Source organism: Lipophrys pholis (genome assembly GCF_963383615.2).
Source record: "Lipophrys pholis genome assembly, chromosome: 11".
NCBI lineage: Eukaryota > Metazoa > Chordata > Actinopteri > Blenniiformes > Blenniidae > Lipophrys > Lipophrys pholis.
Window position 1 is genome coordinate 7,278,203 of NC_137631.1, and position 23,401 is coordinate 7,301,603.

Genomic DNA, 23,401 nt, shown 5'->3' on the forward strand with positions numbered 1-23,401 from the left:
CAGCACCTTTGATCAGCGCGGAGCCTCTTTCAATCACCGAAATAAAGAGAGCTTTTAATTTAACAAGCAGCCACACATCACACAGTGAGATAAAGTGACTGTCTTGAACCTATTAATCAAACTGCTCATTTCTGTCTCTTTATGTCCTCATGTTTATAGTCGTTTGACCTTTTACGTCGGTCCAAAACAGAGCTGCGAACACCCAGTTCTGATAATTACAGCTGGAGAGCACTTGAATGTGTGTATTGGAGTCGTACAACTTAATGTCCTCAAGAAAAAAAGCTTCACTTTCTTTCTTTACGCATCACTTTGATTTTTACCAAGTAAATGGCAGAGATTTCCTACCAATTCATGATGGATGATGTGTGACACCTTCAGAAAGAACCACGTCAGTCGTCTGATCCCAAAGAATAAGACTCGTACAAATCGGAGTAGCTCAGATGTTAATTTCACTTCGACACACCGCCGCGGTAGCGGAGATAAATCTGAAGTGTTGATTTGTGAGATTTTGTCAGGTTGGATGGAGACATTGAAGTTGACTCAGGGACTCGTGGCAAAATATGTTCTATTGAAGCCTTTGTGCTTCAGCAAAGGACGGACTTTATCATTGTATGTAAAGTTCGGCAGGTTTAGCCAATCGCCATGCAGCCGCTGGGGTTCTGTAAAGGTGGACATGAGGAAGCCCTCAGGTAAGTATGAATTTCACACAACTATGTGTGGCGCGTTTGTCCTGCGATGATGTTCACTGCGTTCAGATGATTAGTCACAATTTGCCAATGCAGGAGAAATATTGATTTTGGAGGCAATAATAGGCCAGAGGTGCATGAATAATGCATACAGAGGACTATTACTGAAGACTAAGGCTGGTTTACTTAGATCATACATGAATCACAGTATTTGTACAAATCGTAGTACATCATAGTTCATTGTATCTTCGCGGAAATACATTTCGGTTTGGGTTTTGCAGGTGATCAACTCGTAACATAATTAACACCGCTCTCAAACAGGACTGGAGTATTGTAATTCTGTTTATTGTTCACACGAAAACAACCTGCTTGAAACGGCCATCATTTCCAGTGAATGCAGAGAGAGGCGAGTCCTCACAAGCACAAAATGTAACATCATATAGAGGGGGTGGGATGCGTCCAATGAGGAAGTTATCAAACATAGTGGAGGAAAAAAAAAACTCACACGTGTGCACACAATATCACGTTTGCACCTGTTTTTAAATGTTCTAACTTCAAGTAGAGCAGACGGGAATGCTGGAGAGGTTCACCAAGCTGTAAAAATATGAAAAATTCAAGAAAGCATCGATTGACTTTTAAGATGCGACCATCTACATTGCATTATCTTATCAAACAAAACCAGGCTGTAAGAAATGTTCTTCATTTCCTCTAATTTTGGTGTTTTTATGTTTCTACTCTGTACCAAAATCAGACATGTAATCACTTGACAAGTTAATGCAGCACATAACCGACAAGGTGAAGCACATTTCATCAACAACAGTTAGGCGGCGACGGTACAACCTTAGGCCACAGCGTGGAAAGCTCTGAATGTATGATATGCTTCAAGGTCTTTCTGTAAGGAAACTCATTTTCTCAGCTTACAAAGGTTATTTGTTTGATTTGCATGTAGCGGCGCTTGCAAAACAATCAGACTTATGACGCGATATTGAATCAAACTGCAATTGTTTTCAAGAGAAGCACTCGCACGTCCAGGAACAGCACATCGTGGAGTAACTTATTTGAGCTGTAATACTAATTCAATCATGTAATCATTTATAACATTATCAACAAAATGTTATTACGACAATAGGGCAACTATCTGATCACACGATGAACAACTTCTTATGACGACCTTCTGGCCTACAGTACTGAAATTTGAAATCTCTCTTTGCACATTTATTGGACAAAACTGAAGTAACTCGTGGTATTTACATTTATAGTTTTACTCAACTGTCGGGTTGATACACAACCCGTATGGCTAATACAACACAAGCTTCACTAAAGTAATCGTCCCCTGCATGGCTGCGATGATAAATTGAAATGAAAACTTTTTTTTTTTTTTTTTTTTCACAACTGTGGAGAATAACTGAATAAGCCTGCAAATAACCCTCTTATGGCTTTTATGATCTGCTTAGTTTTGTGGTCTGATGTGGCCTGCCTGAATGTGGGAACAATTAATGTGTTTCTGGCATCAGTTTCATCTCGATTTGCCAAATCGGCTTATCGGCATACTGACTGCGGTCAAAGAAAAATCTTAAAAATCACAGTGATAGCTAAACATAGGATCTCAGATTACAGCCTGTAATAACAGACAAAGGGGGGGGGCGGCAGTTTTATGTTCTTCCATTTCTGCAATGGATTACAGAGTGTTGTACAATGCATGAAAGACAGCAGGTGAAGGTTGAGCTAGATAAGTGATCACAACGCTAAATATTCCTCTTTCTTTTCAAAGTAGTAGTTGAGTCGTGCCGTGGCGTACCTGAGAGAAGAAAAGAAGACATAAAACAAAGGATCCCATTACAAAAAACTGCGTACAATCAACGAACGGCAAAATTCACCTAAAAAGTCTAAAGTTTTACGTTATTTCTAATTAAATGAACTAAAGTATATAATATAGTTGTTTTTTTTCCAATCTCTTTTTTTCCCCCAATCTCTCTTCATGCAAAATGGATGAAACTGAAAAACACAATCTACAAGCGTGAGAATAAAACTTTGCAGACTTTATGCAGAATCTTGGTAAATCAGGTTCAATATGTGTCCAAACCAAAAAGTGGAAACGTCCAGGGCTTTTTGGGGGGAATTGCGATGAACGCTGATGTCCACTGGCTCCCAACAGTTTCTGAGTTTCTTCCTCATATTTAATAAGATTACGATATCCATCGTTGTCTGTATTTTATTGGCATAAATTCCTTTCGGTTTTTTGTAATCAGGAATTCTCCGTTTTTTCTCGCCGCGTGTATTGGAGAAGCGATGGGTGCGAGGGGGTCACCTGTTTTCCGAAGGACGCAGAGTCCCACGCAGGCTTGTGTGTATCTGGATATATCAGGGCTGGAAAAGTAGATGTGGTTTCATTTAAAAGAATCCCTGAGCGCGGACCTATTGTTCATTCATCATACTTTTTACATTTACTGATTTTGGTACTATTATACAAGTGTTCTTTCTTTGACAGGTTGGAGTTTTAACGTTTTACAAACGTTTCATGCCCCCGACGTTCGGAGAAAATTGGCTCCATCGCTTTTGCCATCGTCTGGGTCGGTTTTCCACCGAAACAAAAACGTTAACCCAGAGCTCAAGCAGCGGCAGTACAAACCACCAACCATAAAAACATTTTCATGAGTTAAACAGCTTGAGGGACTCTTACACATGTCTCAATAGACATGTATAATATATCATCTTAATGATGATGATGATTATTCAGTATTAAGTCTGTATTTAAGGTTTGTTGCTGTCCTCTGTGACAGTTTTGGCCTTGGAATTATCAACGGCTTTCAGAGCATTCAGTCAGTTGGAACACACGTACCATGTCAAACGGGGGTCTCAGTCTGCCTAATACAAAAGGTGGAGGATTCAATCTTCATAAATCAGCCATAAAGGTGTGTACCGATGAGGCGCAAACTAATATACAATGTTTTTATTCTGTATCTTCAGTACAGGTCACCCTTCACGTCCTGCCTGCCGCTCAAGGTGGGCATCGTGTTTTTGTTTGTACAAACTTGCATAACAATGTGGCATCACGTCTCTATTCAGTGAGGCAATGAGTCTGAAAGCTGTGCCAAAGCTCAGCGCATTTCAGAACTTAACTGCGAGAAAAGTGGTTTTTGTGTTTGTTCAAACCATATTATCGAACGCCTCAATAAATCTGATGTCTGAGTACGCTGTTGCCCTTGGCCATTATACAATACCCTTTGAAATTAAGTGAAGTTTCAAAAGCACAGAAAATGGAGGCACAGAGAGGAGTTTGTCCTTTAATCAGTGCTTTCACTGAACTCCTCAATGCCGAATCAGTTTTCTCGCTCCTATTGCCGGGTGAGACAAAACGATAATTCAGACACATGCCTTTTAGTTACTTGTATTCCATCACTCTGTTCCCCACCTGCATCTCTGGCTAAAACCACGCTCTTATTATTGTGTCAGAGTCTGCCTTCTGTTGTCTGCCTTTCTCAGAATTGTTTCTCTCTCGCAGTGTTCTCTTCACTAAAAGATGACCTTTAGATTTAAAACACACGGTGGTAGCTGGATGACAGAGATAGGCAGTGCGGTATGAGTCTCATCTTTGCCAACAACAATAACAAAAGGCAGGTAATAATAAAGAATTTGGGGAAAATAAAAATCTTTGCTTCTCGTCCTGGTAGTGGCTCGCGTACAATTTTCACTTTACTCATTGTGGTTTGGCGCGAGTCAACAGGCTTTCTGTCCTGACAGACTTAAATTGGAGTGAGCCGTGTGCTGCAGTAGATGATTGACAGCTCTCTCATTCACTCGGACAGCGGGGCGAAGAAATCCTTTCCCTGATTGGACGGAATCGAACCTGATAAAATCTTTGCTCTGGTTTCCAACCAGGAACAACATGATGGTGGGTTAACATTTCTTCACAGTGACACTCAAAAAACCAGTTTCAGTGGACTTTAATAGGACAGACAAATTAGGTCTTGTTTTGTCTCTGTGGTGACTGCCACCCTCAGTCCCAATCACTTAATCACTACTGCATGAACCCACAGTCACTCCCAGTCAAGACTTGGGTTTTAGTTGGGAGCAGGAGGGTCAAACTGCACTATTGGAGGTTTTCAAATCTACGCGAGGGAGAAAGAAAATCAGCTTAATATTTGGAATTAAAAGTAATTCATATAATTAATTTACCTGTTTTAGGCCCCTTTTAAACAACAACGTTTTCAAGTGAAAACAGAAAACTTTCAGATCTGTTTGAAAACACTCCCGACTCCATCTCTGTGTAAATGAGGTGAATTGCAACTTTTCTGAAACGCTGATACTGCGCATGTGTACCACGGATGTAGTAAAGACACCAGTTGATGGATAATAACAACAATTGTTTGTCTCCAGACTGCCATAAGTCCATATTCTCCTAGGACTTGGTCATTTTATGGTTGCCAGTCACCAGTACATAACAAACCAACTTGGTTGTTGTTCTTTGAGCACATGTGGTGTGAGAAAAATGGTGCCAAATGGTGGCCTGGCATGCTCACTGCATTGTTTTCAGGGTTTCTCTCGTTTCCATGTAAACCAGGGGTCTTCAATTCCGGGCCTCCAGGGCTGGTGTCCTCCCCAAGCTTCAGCACACCTCAATCTAATGTTGAGGTCATCGAAAAGCCCAATCATGAGCACCTTATTGCATCCAGGTATGTTGCAACTGGGAGAGACCTAAAACATACTGAACACCGGAACCTCAAGGCCTTGTAGACCCCTGGTATAAACAGACATCCAAAACGGTGCTTTGTAAACGCAAAACCTTTCTCAAACGAGAACTCAAAAACGATGCGTTCTCATTTGAAACGTCGTACAAGCAGGGCCTTAATGAGACCAACAGACAAAGCAAAACACTTCCAGCTGGGTCGAGAAAGCTAGTATATAGCAAATAGAAAAAAATCAAGCAAAAGTAATTTTGTTTGATTTTCAGTTGCTATAAATGCAAAGAGAAAAACGAGCTGATGACAAGGTTTCTGGCTATTTCCATGTTTTTGCACCATTTGACACTTCTAACATCAAAGATTTAAGATCATTGTAACCTCACATTCTGCATGTGCCTGACACTAATGTTGTGAAAACTACTGTTTCTTTAAATAACTGGTGAGTCACAATACTAGTAAATGTGGAAAAATAATTATTGAATTACTTTTGTTTCCTTTTGTTAGCTTTGTCCACTTAATAATAATAATAATGTTAATAATAATAACAGAAACACATGCAGCTGTATTATTGTAGAGTAGCTGTAACATATTAGCTGAGCTGTACCTGTTGGTGAGTTTAATTTGGTTTGAATGGAGTTGCTTGGAGGAAGATACTCTATAAATTGGGTCTTGAAGTTTTTCTTATTTAATAAAACACATCTATTAACTAGTGACAACAACAAGAAGAAGCAGCAGCAGCAGCAGGAAAACAGTTGGTATGAATAACAGACATGCAGATATCAGCAGGCAGGACTTATCGATGTAAACTTTACTTCAAGCATTACAAAGCCTGTGAATAAAACATGATGTTGATATGAGTTTCAAATAGACATATTGTGAGAATTGGTGTTATTCAAAACATCTCTTGAATCTATAGTATCGGGGAAAAATGTCTTCTAAATCGGCATTCACAAATAACCTTCACCAAAAGAAGTCCACTTTTGTGGTATTAATCTAATTGCCCATGGCGCGCACACCCTTCATAGGGTGAATTACATTTCAGTAAAACCATTTAGTAAGAGAACAGCATGCCTCACAGGCGATCCCATTCATCCCTGTTTTTATTAGGCCCGACACCTAAAACTGGCGTGCTTCATGTTTATCATCATCAGAGATGAAACTGAGACCTTTTCCTATTTAGCAGAAGTAGGGGAAAACGAAGTCCCACCGAAGCAGGTATTCCATTTCACAATGTGCTTTTGTGCAGAAGACGCTCATTTTGTGCAGCCGGGCTATTCCAAACAGAGGGCCCCCTCCTCGTTCATTTCCTCATAATAATGTCTTTGTCAAATAACAGCTCGCCGTGCCAGCACATCCACAAATCTAAACCGCTGACTCGCAGACACTTTCGACACATGAGTAAAATCATATAAGGAAAGTAAATACGGACGGTAGGAGGAGGTCCGCGTTCCCCCTGTGGCTCCCTATTGTCACATCTACATCTGGGTCTGGTTAAAGCGCGAGGCCTGGACGACGCCTGTCACTCGTCAGGAAGTCGGCGCGGCTCTGACTCAAGGGGGATAATAGTGGGAGGAAATATAGACGCACACAAACACACACTGGATTTGACTAAAGCTTCTCATCACTCATCAAGCTTGTTTATTATTAATACTCAAGTTAAGAGACGTAAAACTATTTGCTTTAAAGAAGGTTGTAGTCATGGCCACTGCATTATGGTTGAAGCATCTTGTGCAGGGGGTCGCCACAGGAAGTCACTCTGACTTGTTTTGTACAAAATGCAAATTTCTTACTCCAGAGACCTTTCGAAACCTTAAAGATTAAAACTTAACTCTGTACACCAGAAGGAGGTGCTGCAGTGCATCATTGTGTTATTTAATAAAAAATGAATGTAATTTCCATCTTTAAAGACCCCGGATTAAAAAGTAAATTAAGTATTCTACAACAACACAATTCAGACATAATATGGTTCACTGTCTGTCCATACCAACGTCGGTGCACTCGTCACTGTTAATGTTTATAGTGTATTGTTCTCTATGCACCTATGTGTGTGTGGTTTTCATTACAAAAACAACTAACAGTGGAAAAACTTGTGGTCTTACTTGAAAACCAGATCGCTTTCAGTGTTTCTGCCATGGACGTCTGAACAGGCATTGTTTTCAAACGCTTGCAAACGCAAAACTTTTCTCAACTGAAAATGGAAAAGTGATGCATTTTCGTATGAAATGTGGCCTTCGTGGAGTATTGATGGATACAGCCCTCAAATATCAACACTGAACAAATCTATCAAACACCAGGAGTATTTCTAACGCCTGTGTGTTTTTATCATACCTACATAAGTCCGTCTGCATTGCCTCTAGATGAGTGGCAAAGATGAAGAAATGTATGATTTTAAAACCATTTAATGTCTGATAGAATAAGTAAAAGGAAAACGGATGTAAAACATCACAAAAACAACTTGAATGAGCCTCTATTGGCTTTGGCTTGGCTATTGGACTGTGATTCAGGCTTCCTCCAGTCAATCCAACCTTCTGTTCCAAAATGACAAAGGTGCAGTTCCATAACTTACTTTCCTGTTGAATGTAAATGTAGGTTTCTTTATGCTGTTTAGATAAATGACAAGGACAGTCTCATAAGATTATACTCTGGCAGTCGGTGTGTTTAAAGAAAAGACGAGACGAAGAAAAGAACTTGACCGCTGCCATCGGGGCTGTCTCTTTCTGAACGCCACGAAGAAAAAAGAATCCTCTGAAATTCGGAAGCGTGTGTGTAAGCAGAGCTCGCTTTCAATCCTGAGACCTGCCTTTGCTCTCTGAGCTCATTTCAGTTTAACCCCCCAGTTAAGGAGGGGTAACCCAACCCTCGCCACGCACTTTAGGACAACCTTAGCCGGCGGCTTAGAGGAGCAGACATCGAGCAGGCGCATGTGGCCCAGCCAGGGATGAGAGACGTATATGTAAGGCAGGACCGACGGCCCTGGAACAATAGTGCCTCTGTGCCTCGGCACCCCTCTGGATCACATTTCCTCTGAGGTCCAGATCGAAATGAGGCGGGGGCCCTGTCGCTGATCTAGCAAGCGGGCAAAGAAAGCCACACAGAGGGGAGGGTGCCGTATGTCAATAGTGATTAGTATCACCATCACAACTGTTGCGGGTGTGGAGCACAGAGGCAGAAAAGAGGCAAAAATGGGGTGGGGGGGGGGTGTCTCCGGACCTGTTTAAAGACAACTCGTCTTCATGTGGCTTGGTGCGAACTTTAAAAAGGAATCGCTTTTGATTTCTTGCCTTTGTGAGAGGTGAGGCTTTCATCTCATCGTGATGTGTGGTTCCACGGCGGAGAGTTTCACGTGTAAATATTATGTCTGTTGCTCGGAAGTGACAAGAAGAGGAGAAGAAGTGTCCTCTTCCTGCCTGCTTTAATCTCCACATACAGATACACAAAGCTGTGGAGGAGCGGGGGGGGGGGGGGGGTGAAAAAATGAAACACGCTCAAGTTCCCAATCTTTTATTGCAGTTGCTCTGCCAACAAATTCTTTGTCATGCAATCCTAACAAAGATCTTATTTGTCTAAACATCGCACTAAAATACTGAGTGCCTGAATTCGGCGGACAGGATGTGTTCCTCCGTCTGGGAGCTTCTGCGAGATGGATGATGATGTTAAGTGCTGTAATAAGGTGGTCCCAATAAACTGAGCCCAAGTCGTAATTCTCTTTGTGGTTTTATGTGTGTCTTTGTTTAACAGTTATTCAAGTGGTGTTAATATGAAGGTAGTGCTTCCTGTCAGGAGGACATGGAGGTGGATATTAACAATTTCAGCTTTAGGTTTTGATTGATGAAACTTCTCAGCCACAGACTGAAGTAATACTACAAGTGGTTGAGCAGATATTCACTCTTACTGCTGATATGGAAGTAACATGTCAGTGTAACACCGCTACCTTTTGGTAGCAATGCAGAAGTGATTATGAAAATTAATCACACACAAGTTCTCATGAGATCGCTGCTTGTTATTTTCACTCACTGCCCTGCCTCCTCTTGTACTTAATAACACTAAACAGTAAATAACTTTGTTTTTTTATTTTTTTTTTACATGCTGCTTCGTTGGCCTGTTGGCGGGTTTCTTTCAAAAACACAAAGAACTGCTGTAAATATTATCCGCCATCTGAATTCCTGCTAACTTCAGCTACACTTTTGACTAACTGGTAAACTGGTCAATGGATTTCACTTTTCAACTGTGTGAGCAGTCTCCAAGCGTAATGAAACCACATGCGCATGCGCTCAACGATGGAAGTACACGGATGTTTGTATGGACAGAAGACGGAGTCGGATTGTTATTCCAGGTGACTCTCAGCTATAAAACAACCAAGTCCCTGGGGAATCTGGACTGGGAGTCATGACACTCTGGAGGCAAACATTGTTGTTATTGTCCATCTACTTGTGCAGGTGCAGGAAAACTATTTACTAGTGCGCAGTAGCAGCGTTCAACTTTCACCTTGGGAGCCGTTCAAACTGGTGTATTAATTAGTGTCTTCAGTGGTTCCCAGCACCATTGTCATGTAAACGGAAACCCAAAACGAAAAGCTTTTCATTTAGAAATTGTTGCCTTGTCAACGGGGCTCTAAGTCAATATATTTCCCAAAGATAAATACATTCCTGAAAGCACTCGTAGGTTTAAAAGTTTTAATAAATAAAAGTTGTTTGTCTTATACTCCTGAGTACATGAGTTACAAAACACATTTTCTTGAACGTAAGTACCGGTAAGTAAGTCAGAACTGTTTGAAAGTTTTATAGTGAGACGAGTCCCCAAGCTTTGGCACTGAGTATTCCTCAGCAGACTCATTTCAGGGTTAAATGTTGTTTTACTGCACTGAAAACTCGAAGTATGCATCTTTTGTCTTCTTCCTGAAAGGTCAGCCGCCACCGACACATACATAGATACCCCGCCGAGGGCAAAACTGCAGTTACTGCACTTGATTTGCTTAAGTCTCACACAGTTATATCAACAAGACAATGTAGATTCCCCCCCGGGAGGTCCCCCTCCCCACCGCCCATGTGTCTGCCGGCGTGCGTCAGGATTACAAACCTCTGGAAGTCAAAGTCAATTGAAGAGAGGCGTGATTGCAGGATGGCCCAAAGACCCCAGAAGAAGTTGGAAGCCTGGTGGAGGAGAAAAAAAAAAAGAAAGAATTACGTCTCAGTGGCTCATGTTCACGTTTTGGTCAATTTACCGCTGACTGATTTTCAAAGCGCGTCGTGGTTTTTCAGATTTTTTCCATTGTGACTTTCCAGGCTGCCAGTGCTCGAGTAAATGAAAACACTTGAAACATCAAAACCTAAAAAGCATCTTTGCTAAGTAGTGATATACTGGGAAGATTGCATTCATTCAGTTACTGTACTGTACTGTGGAATATGGCACAAACAATGACTGAGCTCGTGCTAAATCATTTGACATGACTTCCACATCATTAAAGAATCGGGCAAAGTGTTCAGTTAACATAGCCCAATGTGCATTTAAGATGTAGTCACAGCACTTGATGTGGTCTTCAAAAGGACACCTCACAAGGCCGTGTTACCAATGAAAGTCTCTCATGCCCCTTTGATCCAATTAGATTTCAAAAGCTCACTTCTTCACTTGGCCCCCCGCCCCCTGCCGGGGGGTCACAGCGGGGTCAGATGTCAGTGTCTCGCTGGAGGACTCTTTAACAGGGCCAGACCTCGAGTGAGACAGAGAGGTTTTGAAAAGAGTAGAATGTGTGGGTTATGTCTGTATTTTTCAGAACACCAGAAGCTCCTCGGTGACCTCCCCTGTTGTAACGGCTGCAGCCCGGTTGAACGCTGCTCAGTCAGAATGACAAACCTCTGTATTGAATGGTTCCCTCCTTAATGGCTTTGCTCACTTAGGCTTGTGGACTTCCATGCCTTCATAAATTTCAGTTGTTCCCCGCCCTTATTGTAAATCTTCATGGTAAGGCCACTAATAGCAAGTCCTAATAAGATCCAGACGGGCCTCTGTTCTGCGGCCCAGTGATATAATCACATTTTTATTTGATAATCAAATAAAAGCTGGAATGAAACGCTTGAAGAGCAATGTGCGGTTTTTCTCTCGCCGCCCCCCCCCCCTCCCCCCCGGCGGGTTTTCATCTCTAATCTCTGTCCCTAGTTAGAGAGAGAGATTGAGCGTGTTTCCATTGTGATTAATAACTTCTCTCCATTAAGGGAGCATTAATCTAACGCTGAGCGGAGGCCGGGCCGTCGGTGACAGGGAGCCATTGAGAAAAACGCAGATGAGAGATGTGTGCGGAGAGTGACATCACAGAGCCGTGGGCTTTAACTCCGACATCACGGGGGGATCCCTGCAGAGGAGAGGACGGCTCGTAAAGACCCCGCTGCGTCTTGGCACAGGTTTTCCAGGGATTAAGACGGGAGAGAAGCAGCACCGCTCTGTGGAGCTTTGGCAGCACTCCAGACTTTGTAGATGGCACACAGCTTCCTTCAGCGCATGCTGCCCCCCCCCCCCCCCCCCCCCCCCCATTCATCCGTGTCATTAACTACTGACATGTAGCTATAGTATCAGCTCAATGTAGTTTGATTATTACGGGCATTTATCAAAAGTACAAAAGTTAGACAAAATGGCTTACATTCTGATTTTTGGAAAAAAGCAAAGAAAGAAAATTCCCAATATTCACAAGTAGAATAGAAAAATTAATTGATGGCATTTTTCTAAAGCCTATTATATATAATCACCTGGTTTTACCAGATGTGATGAGAGATTAACAAACTGTGTGTGTGTGTGTGTGTGTGTGTGTGTGTGTGTGTGTGTGTGTGTGTGTGTGTGTGTGTGTGTGTGTGTGTGTGTGTGTGTGTGTGTGTGTGTGTGTGTGTGTGTGTGTGTGTGTGTGTGTGTGTGTGTGTGTGTGTGTGTGTGTGTGTGTGTGTGTGTCCTGTGTGTGAACTTTCAAAAGCTCAGAAAAATAAAATATAATTATTTTCTATAACAGTTGTTAGAATTGATATTGATACATGATATTAACATATGAACTTACCCAGCTCTGATATATAACACCGAGTTATCAGTGTACAAGTTTTATAATTGACATTTACATGCAGTTTAGCGACAGTGTTTTCTGATCCTATGGCGCTACAATGTTCCTGTGAATAAAATATGTCATTGCACTCTTATTTATACTTATAAGGCATTTGAAAAGCACCACTGATCTTTAGAACTTACTGTATGAAAAATGGTCCATCGGCGTTTCATTCAAACTGCTTGTTTTGTTCGAGAAAAATAACGTAAAGCTCCATATGCAAATTTCACATGAAAATATTTCCCGATTAAAGCAAAAAAAAAAAAGAACATTTATGTAGATTGAAATGAGAATTTATCTAAAATGCGGGATTCAGCTGTCTGTGAATATTTGTTTAACACAGATGTGTAAAAATCCTTTGAAAACTCAAAACTATTAAAACCTTGTGATATTTCTCGGCGTACGGACTCGCTCTCCTTCACTCTGACACACGGCTTGTCGAGAATGAGTTGAGCTGGAAACTTGGCTCGTTATGTGATCAATTTCTCCCTCTTTCCTCGTGTCTAAAAGTCCTCCTTGGTTTGTCAAACAAAAATCTGATTTCAATCAACATGATGTTATCGCTTGTCTCGCTCCATTCCAGGCAATATTTCTCCCTCTCCTCACTTTCTCCATCTCTCTGTTTTTTTGGCCGGGGGACAAGTTATTTTAAAAAGTAATATGCTTCCTCATCATTTCTGGGCTATTTCAAGAGACATTCACACCACCCTCGAAATTGGCCCGACAATTCTGCATATTGTGTCGAGCTGTGAAAGCACTTTAAGACAGATAGCCCTGCACCACTTTGAGCCACCAAAGAATGAAAATTGTGGTCGTAAGAAAAATAATTTTGGCTGCTGTTTTTCATTTTTCCCTGCGGTAGTTTCTAATCAACTCAGATGGAGTCCATCAAACCTCCAGCAGTGGCGGGTCAGCTGTGAGGGATTTGGTTTTCTTTTCGGAGGAGGGGGGAGGTGTTGGAAAAGTAAATTGTTCAAATGTGATGGCGAGGTGTTGCCACCCTGTCATTTCGGAGGCTTGCGCACATATGGATATTGTTGGAATACACACACTAATCTCGTAATATCAAGATATTTGAGTCCTTCCAAGTGCAGGAACTTAAGAAAAGGAAATAACTGTTGAGAGAGTTGTCACTTTCCAAAGTCTTTCCAAAGATCCGAAGCACTGCGTAATGACACGTTTCAGCATTTAGGCAGAGTTTGCGGGAGACAGCACACACACACACACACACACACACACACACACACACACACACACACACACACACACACACACACACACACACACACACACACACACACACACACACACACACACACACACACACACACACACACACACACACACACACACACTCACGAGTGAGAATTTGCAGACTTGGATGTAGAGCTGTGTAACTTCTGCCTCTGTGACGGAGACCTCCCGACCCGAGCTGTGCTTGTAACTCTCCAGATAAGCCGTCAGCCAGTCCCTCTGCAGCTCCCGGCTCGGATACAGGCTGTAGTCCACTTCAGTCACGCCTTCAACACAACAGGGGTTAGCAACAGTGAGTGAAAGAACGCGACACAATAACTGTCAGCTTTGAATGCTTGCCACCGAACTCCATCAGCTGGGTGGAGAAAAAGCCCTTCAGTGAACACTTGTCGATTCCACTGTGACAAAATGTTTGAAGAACCGGCCCTCAGCAGAGCGCAGACCGTCGCCAACGCCACATTTGTTTGCGGAACCGAATTAGCATCGCGAGCATGTTAGCCATTAGCTCTTATCGAAGCTAACTAGCCTGTCAGGTAGCAACATCACTGTGTGAAACACTGAGCGGGGAGCGTCTCCATGGCAACAGACGCTGATCTCCATGAGGTTCCTTTGTATGGGACATTTTTTTTGCAGTTTTGGGGGGTTTATTCGGGTACCGTTAGCCGATAATGTCCCAAAATATAATCGATTGACAAATCAACCCTGAAATATTTCATGCAATTCGGGTTCATAATTTCTGCAAAAAGTTGGTAAAATATATACATACAAAACAATAAATACATGAATAAATACACACAGACGAAAACATAACCTTCTCAGCAAACCTTGTTGGTCGCCCAACTTTCGTTGGTGAAGGTAATGATCAGTTCTGATCTCTTCCCTACAAACATGACTTTTGTTTGAAGAAAGTGTTATAAAATATTTTCTTTATTACATTTTCTATTCTTTTCTTCTTCTTTTCTTTTGACAAATTCAGGTTTATCTGCTGTAAGGCTCGGAGAAATTCCAAACTTCCTCTACCAACTCTGTCATAACTAGTTCAGATGGAAGAATTGGATTTTACAAAGACACTATGATTGGTGATATTCAACGTAACCGCACTGGGACACTTCACACTCTGCATCACTTTAGGATATAAAATGACTCTCAACTGTACAAGTTAGCATAACATGTGGCACATGACTGTTTTCTTGTTTTTGTTTTCGGGTTATATGTGCATGACAAATTTACAAATAAATGATTTAAAGGAGCATAACGTATGGAAATGGAGAAATATGAAGGAACATTGTGCGGAAATAATTAAACGTTTGGTTGCCTGGCAACAGCCACAGTAGTTTAGTGGCAGCCCGATTTGTCGGACAAAAGAAATAATTAAAGAAATAGGTCACAACTGTTATTTTCAATGCTGTGAACGCATGTGTAAAGTTTGTTTACCTGTTGTTTAAAAGCTTGTGATGCATCACACACCACATTCAAAAAGTTAAAAACTGAAATATATCAGAAATGATATCAATTTCCCTGGCAAACTAATTAACAGTAGTTATTTGGATTTTGCTCTGCTCCACATTAAGCCATCTATTTTGATTTTTTTCTGTTTTAAAGAGAGCTTAAGCTTCAACCCAAATAATTTTATGTGCATCTAATATTATTCTAAGTGCATTAGGAGGGATCTTGACACATTAAAGGGCACGTCAGTGCCTCACTGGTTAATTTAGATAAATAGATGCCAAATGAAATATTTTTACAATTGAAATGACTTCATATCACTAAGAGTTTATTGCCCATACCAATTAGTAGATACATCAGTAATATCTAATCAAGCACTACAACACTACTGTTGTTTCGCATTATGTAAATACATTTTAATACTTAAGTAGGTTGTTAGACAATTTCCACATTCCAGAATTCGTTATAAATGAATCAATCAAGTTATAAAACCATTATAATAGAGTGTTTGCAACTTTATATGAGGTGTAAACCCTGAATACGAATCATATATTAATCTGCTCCAGCGAGTAAGAGGCGATTTGATGATGTCACTTAAAGGCAGAATCTGACATATTGTGAAACGTCTGTGTCATTCTCACTTAATGATTTTTTGAATGTGAAGAAGAAATCCGGAAAGTGCAAATCGGAAAGGAGTTACTCCCAGTTGGAGTATTTATCAGAAGATCTTACCCCTTAGAAACAGTTTTGAACAGGAGATTGAAATCTGAGTTTGATTATTTAATAACAAGAGTGAATTTCAGCCGCTTACTCTCAACTTTGCCACAACAGACTGTTACTGTGTGTTTTTGACTGGTCACACATTCTACACTGATGCTCTTCCTGACAACCAGAGTAGTTCAGGGTCAAGGGTCATGCTCAGGGACGCACAGTAGTGACCCAGAGATTGATGAGCTTCCGGTTACGAGCTCACCCCTCTTGGCCTCCAATCATTGATCCAAGTATTTACATTGCAGCTTTTGTGAGTGGGAATCCTTCTTATAAGTATTGATGATGAAATCCGGTGGTACAGCTCTACCTTTCATTCTGTCTTCATAAAGGAAACATGATTCTCATTTCATTAAGTTTCTGTTTGTGTTTATTTATTTGTGTTGTACTGGTAAGCTCCTGATGATATGGGACTGAATCACACCATACAGAATACGTAGATGTATGAACGGATGGTAATGTAAAATGTCTTTAATGTATGATTGAACACTGCTGTCTACGACCTCCAACATAGTGAAAACTGCATATGGATTTTGTAAAGTTATACGCACATCAGAAATTATTCTAATTTCCGTGGGAAAGAGTATAATAAAAAGTTTAAAAAAGCTCAACCTCCTTAAACCCGGCACCTCTCGTCGGAGTTCCGCTTTTTCTGAAATAATTTCTCATCAGCGTTTTAAGGGTTAGAACGACGTTTCCTCTCACCACTTCAGCTTTGAAAACATTATGGATATTTTGCAAATCATGACATTAAAGCAGACGGATCTATAAGTGTTGCGTCGCTGATTGTTCCACAAGTGTCCAGATTGTCCCTGTGACACAGCTGCTTCATCAAAGCCACTTTCATCGGCGTGCAGACTAGACACTGAATACAGCAATTTGTCCAGGCAGCATCACAAGAAGGACATAGTTTCATGGTGCATGAAAGCAGAAAACTATGCTGATCGGGTCAAAGAAAGGGCACAGAGTGGACAATGATTCTGCATTTATATACACACACACACACACACACACACACACACACACACACACACACACACACACACACACACACACACACACACACACACACACACACACACACACACACACTGCAGCTGTGAATATAAACAATGTAACACAGAAGAAAAAAATCGTATTTTCTTCACAAGACACCTACCAGCAAATTCATTGAAATGATTGCCAATATCGAAAGCCTGGTAGTTGTAGTCGGCGTACTCGTAGTCAATGAACTTCACGATTCCTGATATAGGAAAAGAAAGTGGATATTTCAGTTTAAGAAAAAAAAAAAAAAAAAAAAAAGGTGCTGGTGAAAGGATTTTCAGCAAAGCGAAGGTTTGCTTCTATTTTGTAAATGAAGGGATGAGGTGTAAATATTCCATCCTTCTCAGTGACAGAGGTTTCAGTATAGGCTCAACAGATTTTCTAAAATAATTGGAAGGCTTGCTCGTTTGAGAGTTTCAGTGTTTCAGCCAGCCATGCTCACCCTCTCTGGGGTTGTAGATGATGTTCTTCGTCAGCAGGTCGTTGTGGCAGAGGACAGTGGGCGAGTCCAGATGTGAGAGCTGTCTCCTCAACGACTGCATTTCTGCCGACAACGTCTCGAAGCTGGGCACATCCTGTAGAGCCACTGAACTGCAAGATCAGGGCAATGAAATTTCCTTTTTATTTTAGGTGTAAAGCGGGAACATCTTTCACTCTTGACTGTAGAAAGCCAATGGGCACCAAGACACAGTTCATATAAAGATGTGTGTTCTTGTTACCATCTTAAGATGTGTGTATTCCCTCATACCAGAGTGTGACGATACAACAATTACAATATCTGGAATTGAGATTTTCGCATTGCAAGAACATTTTTCAGCCGTTATGTTACCTTTGTTCATATTGAGTTAATCAAACCGGTAGCATGGATGACAATGCAGGGATGTTAGTCATTGAAAAGACTCTGATATCGAAACAAATTGTGAAAACTGACATAATGCAGGGATAATATTTGAAGTGGCAACACATCCGAGACAAAGGATGCAAATCAACTTCAAGGCCAAAGCAAACACTCCTAACAAGGACATAACAAAGCACGCGCATGCAAACCTGAATGAATGACATTCCTCTCAGATAGATATATATATATATATGTATTAAAAGAAAAAAAAAAGCATAAACAGTTGAGAAACAATCAGTTTTAAATATTGTTGTAACATTTTATCGGGATCATTTCTTTTTATGAAATCTACAGTGGGATTTAGGTCTACACTGAAAAAAACAATATTTCAACCATGTTTTAAAAACAAACTTTTGAAAAATTGAAAAGCTTCTGTCTTTGTGAAATTGCCCAAAATGACAAATAAAATAAGTTTTATTTAAAAAAAAAAAAGTATTTTGTTTATTTGCCCTCATATTTATGCTTTTGACTCGTAGGAAATGATTTCATCATCCAATTTGGTGAAAATGATCCTCTGAATATTTAAGCTTTCTAAAAGACGACACAAAGAAAACCAGCATGTTTGAACATTAAAGACCCCGTTCACACACTTTTGAGAATGTGTCTCCTTTAAGAGAGGCACTGCTTTGTGTGAACCACCTCTTCATATTATCTTTTAAAAGCTCAATCACACCCAGAATTTCCACTTACGCATTGTGACTCACCTGCCAGTGAGAACTGTTCACCCTGAAGGAATTTCATTTGTCTGGATCTCAGCAGCATCACTGTTCTTTTGTGTTACTATCTCACGGGATAAGAAAGTGGGGCTGAACTTAAGCTTCGACAATTGTGTCTTCTCAAATGGCTATAGGTTGATTGTGATTTTGTAAGTCTTGATGGGGCTAGTTATTTTTTTTTATTATTATTATTATTATTTTTTTTTAACAGGGAAAATCTAAAAAGAGCATCTATGGAGAAAAAAAATCTGAATTTGTATGAATGATGGAAGACTTGCAGGGCAGTGTTCGGAGAGGGGACCTGAAAACAAGCACAGTGAGCGTGTAATGAGGGCCTTTTACACGGATGTAAGAAATGTGGCACATTTTACACTCTAGCGATTGGTCATGGCTGAAAAATACCAGACTGGACATAAATGAAATGTAATAAATCCATTAGATTTAATCATGTGACGCTTTGATAGAACTTCTCAGCTGCTGCTGGTGGAGGTCTATACCCTGAACCACAACAAATATACATGAAATGAAAAGCCAACATGCGGCTAAAGACTCAGTTATTTCCAGCTTCAGCCATTGCAGTTAGATTACGGGAAGAAGGGACTTCATTGTGGGCCAAATATGGTAAATATCCAGGATCTGGTTGAAACATCCAACTTTCTAATATGAAAATTATGAATACATTTTAACATGGTTGGCTGTGTGCCAAATTAGAAGAGAATACATTTTGAGAGTGAGCCAGATCATATTCTGGAGACTAAAGCCATAAGAAAGTACTGAGATCTACAGTATATTATGAGGTGTACATCTCTGGAAGTGGAAGACTGTCTTGCCAGGTGGAGGTATGTGCTCTATGAGTTATCTTATCTGGGATAATGCACATTTACGTGTCAACTTTTTTTATTAATAGGTGTAGAAGAGAAAATTCTGGTGCTGGAGGGCTTTGTCCTGCATGTCTAAAGTGTTTTCCTCCTGTTACGTGCCTGATTCTATGGGCACTCCAAACCTGTAGGGGGCAGTGTAACGAGAAGCATGAAGCCATGATAGCCAATCAAAATCCTGGGAAAGAAAAAACACTGGAGCTGTGACATAAATATCCACGTACCCCCCCTTTAGATGCAACTATAGACACAGAGTTTATCCAGAGCTTCACTGTGGCCGGAGTTTTCAGGAATCATGGTTTTTGTGGTGAGTCGTAGCTGCGTTTATGTGTAAATGTACGACCCAAACGCAGAGCAATATCACCTTTTTTCAAATACCCGGGTGCGTGTAAAAGTGGCCCTGAAGCATGCAGAACGGGGGTCCTGCTCACAGTCCTCTCTGGAGATGATCACCATCATTTTAGAAAACTTTCAATCCGGGTGACTTCTATTTAGAAATTAGAAAAGTGTATATGACGCATTGTTAACAGGGAATTCTGTGCATGTTTCACATAAACATCATTCATTATAACAAAAGTGTTAAATGCATTAAATGATTTTGTACACAGTGGTTTTGGGTTGGGGGGGGGGGGGGGGGGGGGACTGTCTGGGAACAGCATGTCTGTAAAGTGACGCATGTCTCCTCCAGAGGTTACATGCCTTGTTTGCACTCTGTTGATTACTCAATCTATCAGAGACGGCACTAATGTCCTTGGACGTCAGTGCAAAAATGCACCTGGAAGAAATGCTGTGCAAGCATCCCCCTCCTAATTAATTTCCCTGTTTCCTTTTCAGTCGCCACGACAAGAGGATACTTTAAACTGTGTAATTTAAACGGCACCTATTTATTCGAACGGGGGACAAACAGATGCTGCAGTATTATACACACTGGGGGGACGTAATTTAGTGCGGCCCCGCGAGGAAACGCACAATAAAAGCAAAAAAAAAAGGAGAGGAGCTTTGTTTATAGTGACGCTGACTTATACAACTCGACCCTACACATCCGCATCACTTTTGTATATTATCTTCCTCCAGTCCTTTCACTCAGCCCTCCTTCCTGCTCTCCGAGGACAGATAGACAGAGGACTGATTGATGAAATAAAAGCAGATTGAGATACAAACTATACCTGCAAGAAAGTATGGAGAGATATACAGCCTTTTAAAAATAGCTACTTCCTGTTAAACTTTCAATCACTTTGATGAAGTAACTGAAGGAAGTGCTATATTACTTGTATTCAGACATGAAATTGTACAAGTGCTGTAAATTCTATTTTCCAAAATGCATTTTCTAAAAGTTATAGGCCCAGAATAGGGTGCTCGATTCATCTACTTGCCTGTGAGAGCTTTGTTACTTAAAAAGCAACCCCCTCTGACATGCATAATTTATCTATCTCCTCTCTAATGTGAATTAAAGCGCGCGCTTGAATGGTGAATCACCCTGATTCCTTTTCATCCCATCCATTCCTTTAACCTAACAAACTGACTTTATCATAGGAGCCCGCCATTACTGGGAGTCAAAAGCTAAATGAAAGACTTCCATTGACTTTAAATGGAAACCTGTCGTCTTGCCATCAGATCTTTTCCTCTCTCTTTTCTGTCCCTTTCAGAAAAAAAACATTGCGTCAAGTGCGTTCGCCTCCTGCTCCCTGTCAAGTCTCTGTAAGGTAATTAGTGGAATTTCCTCCTCTGGCGCTTCATTATCAATGTGCCTTATTTACATATGATTTCAAACACCATACGAGCCGCTGCTGAGTTTTTTTTTTTTTTCCTTCCCCCCCCTCTGCAGTTTTATGCGATTTGTTGGAGTGCAAACGGGAGACGTAGCAGGGGGGCCTTTGGGAAGAAGAGGAGGTTGCACTCTTGCTTTCCATTGCTTTTCTTTCTTTCCTCTCCCATCTCTGAGTTCTACTGTGCTCCCTCTCTTTCTCTCCCTCGCTCTCTCTCTCTGTATCCGAAGCTTGCAGCTGCTGCATCCTCTTTCACTCTCATCCACCTCTCTCTCTCTCTCTCTCGCTCTCTCTCTCTCTGCACAGCGGGTGGTTTGGGAGCTGAAGACCTCCTCTGCAGGTGCAGCCTCTTCCTGCTCTCTCTCTCTCTCTCTCTCTCTCTCTCTCTCTCTCTCTCTCTCTCTCTCTCTCTCTCTCTCTCTCTCTCTCTCTCTCTCTCTCCTCCCTGCCTTTCTTTTTGCCATTTCCTCTGAAGATCACATTCATATCAGCACTCATACATTCTCAAGTACAAAAGTTTCTCTGATGCTTGTTTAAATCTCTTCTCTTTTTTTTGGGGGTTGCTTTTCTTTCATTTTGGGTCTTCTCTCTGTTTTTGCCTCTATGTCATGCAGTTGCACACTCAAGAGACCAGTAAATAGGCACGCAGACGTACACACCAACCGAGTTTCAGGCCTAAATGAGCCACTAATTTCAGTCCTCCAGTTCAGCTGTAGCCTTCATTCCACCATTTTATTATAGATTTCCCACACTTGCCATTTATATTCTAATTATTGTCAATTTCCAGATCACTTCTGAATTGCCCTGTTCATGCACGAGAGTGTGTGAGCAGGGCCCAGCTAAGTCACACAAATGTCTCACAATATAGCACCATCTATTGGGCCTCTGAAAGTGGTGCAGTCTGCCTTGGCAAGTAAGGTACTTGGAAGCCAGTCTCTCGGCGCTTTGTGGCTTTTCTCAAAGAGTTTCCGTGTGTTGCGCTGCAATAGATGTGATATTTTTTCAGAGTTTGTTGTGCGAGTGAAGCCTAAAAGGAGTTGAAGATTATCGCGAAGGTTAACTCATTGTAAGTCCTCGGTTTGCGAAAGAAAACTAAATCTGACCTCATCTGGGAGAGTGCGTCTTCCGTGAGGTTGGTTCTCCGTGACCTTACGTTTCAGTGGGAAAGCCTCCATTGATGTTTCAATCAGCGTAGGATGAATTTCTAACACGTTAGCTCGTCACTGACGAAGGACTGATTGACTTTCACGCTGTCGGAGGTCAATTGAGGTTGTCGGAAGGCATTCTGCTGCCTTGTAGGTTTTCACAATTCCAACGAATGCAGTAAGGTCACTCTTAAAGAAGATGATTTGACAGCAAGTAGGATCAATTTTGCCCAGCTTATAATTTTATTTTCTTTTTTTTTTTTTTATCTCCTTATCACATAACAATCACCTATAAACTACTGCCCACCAAAGTGGAAATTTGAGAACTGCTTTCTTTTCTCATAGTTTAATCACTAGCTTTCTATTATTGTGTTCAGGATTTCTCTTTTTTTTTAGATTAAAACTACTTCTAAACTTTGTGAGCACTGCCTCTCCCGTCTCTAAACTCTCCTTACTGGAGGGAGTACTGAACTACCGCAACATGAGAGCCTGCAGGCAACATTAACATTACCGTATGTTAGTAATGCTTTAAAACCTACAAATAATCATCAGTTTTCCTTTGTGAGTTATCCGCTGCTGTAGGCATGTTGTTGGTTTATTGCTGAGGTTTTGCTGCTTCTTCTTACTGTCATTAGACTGGCAACAATTAATATAGCTTTCAATATTTAAACAGTTTGAATCAAGAATTTTTATTTTCAGTAACTGAAGTTTTTTTTTTTTTTACTACAACCTGTGTCTCTTGTGAAGCAGATTTTATTTAATGTGTGGAGGAAAGAAAAAAAAAACTGCTGCTGTTTTTACTCATTTACACATTTGTGAATTATCAGTTTATGCATTTAGTTCACGGTAAAACATTGATTGTGGGTCATAGAGCTTCTCATATTCTGTCTTTTCTTTGCTTTGGCTGATCTCAGTATGATTAAAAGCAACCTGCAAATTTAGATTCAATCCACTTTATTTTACTCTTTATACTCTGATCTGGATTCTTCTTATTCTTCTTATTGTTATTATTATTATTAAAATCCAATACACCAGCTCTA

The 23,401-nt window shown here is 40.9% G+C and overlaps 1 protein-coding gene across 1 annotated transcript in view; it reads right to left on the reverse strand.

The window, feature by feature from the left end:
* Window positions 1–2,073: 2,073 nt before the first annotated feature.
* Window positions 2,074–23,401, reverse strand: part of LOC308116374 (ethanolamine kinase 1) — a 32,462-nt gene continuing 11,134 nt past the window's right edge. The window contains exons 4-8 of the mRNA XM_080474539.1: window positions 17,401–17,549; window positions 17,074–17,157; window positions 13,806–13,966; window positions 10,445–10,518; window positions 2,074–2,484 (exon numbers count right to left, since the gene is read on the reverse strand). Coding sequence (XP_080330665.1) covers window positions 2,424–2,484; window positions 10,445–10,518; window positions 13,806–13,966; window positions 17,074–17,157; window positions 17,401–17,549 — 529 coding nt within the window. The 3' untranslated portion in view covers window positions 2,074–2,423. The remainder of the gene's footprint in view (window positions 2,485–10,444; window positions 10,519–13,805; window positions 13,967–17,073; window positions 17,158–17,400; window positions 17,550–23,401) is intronic.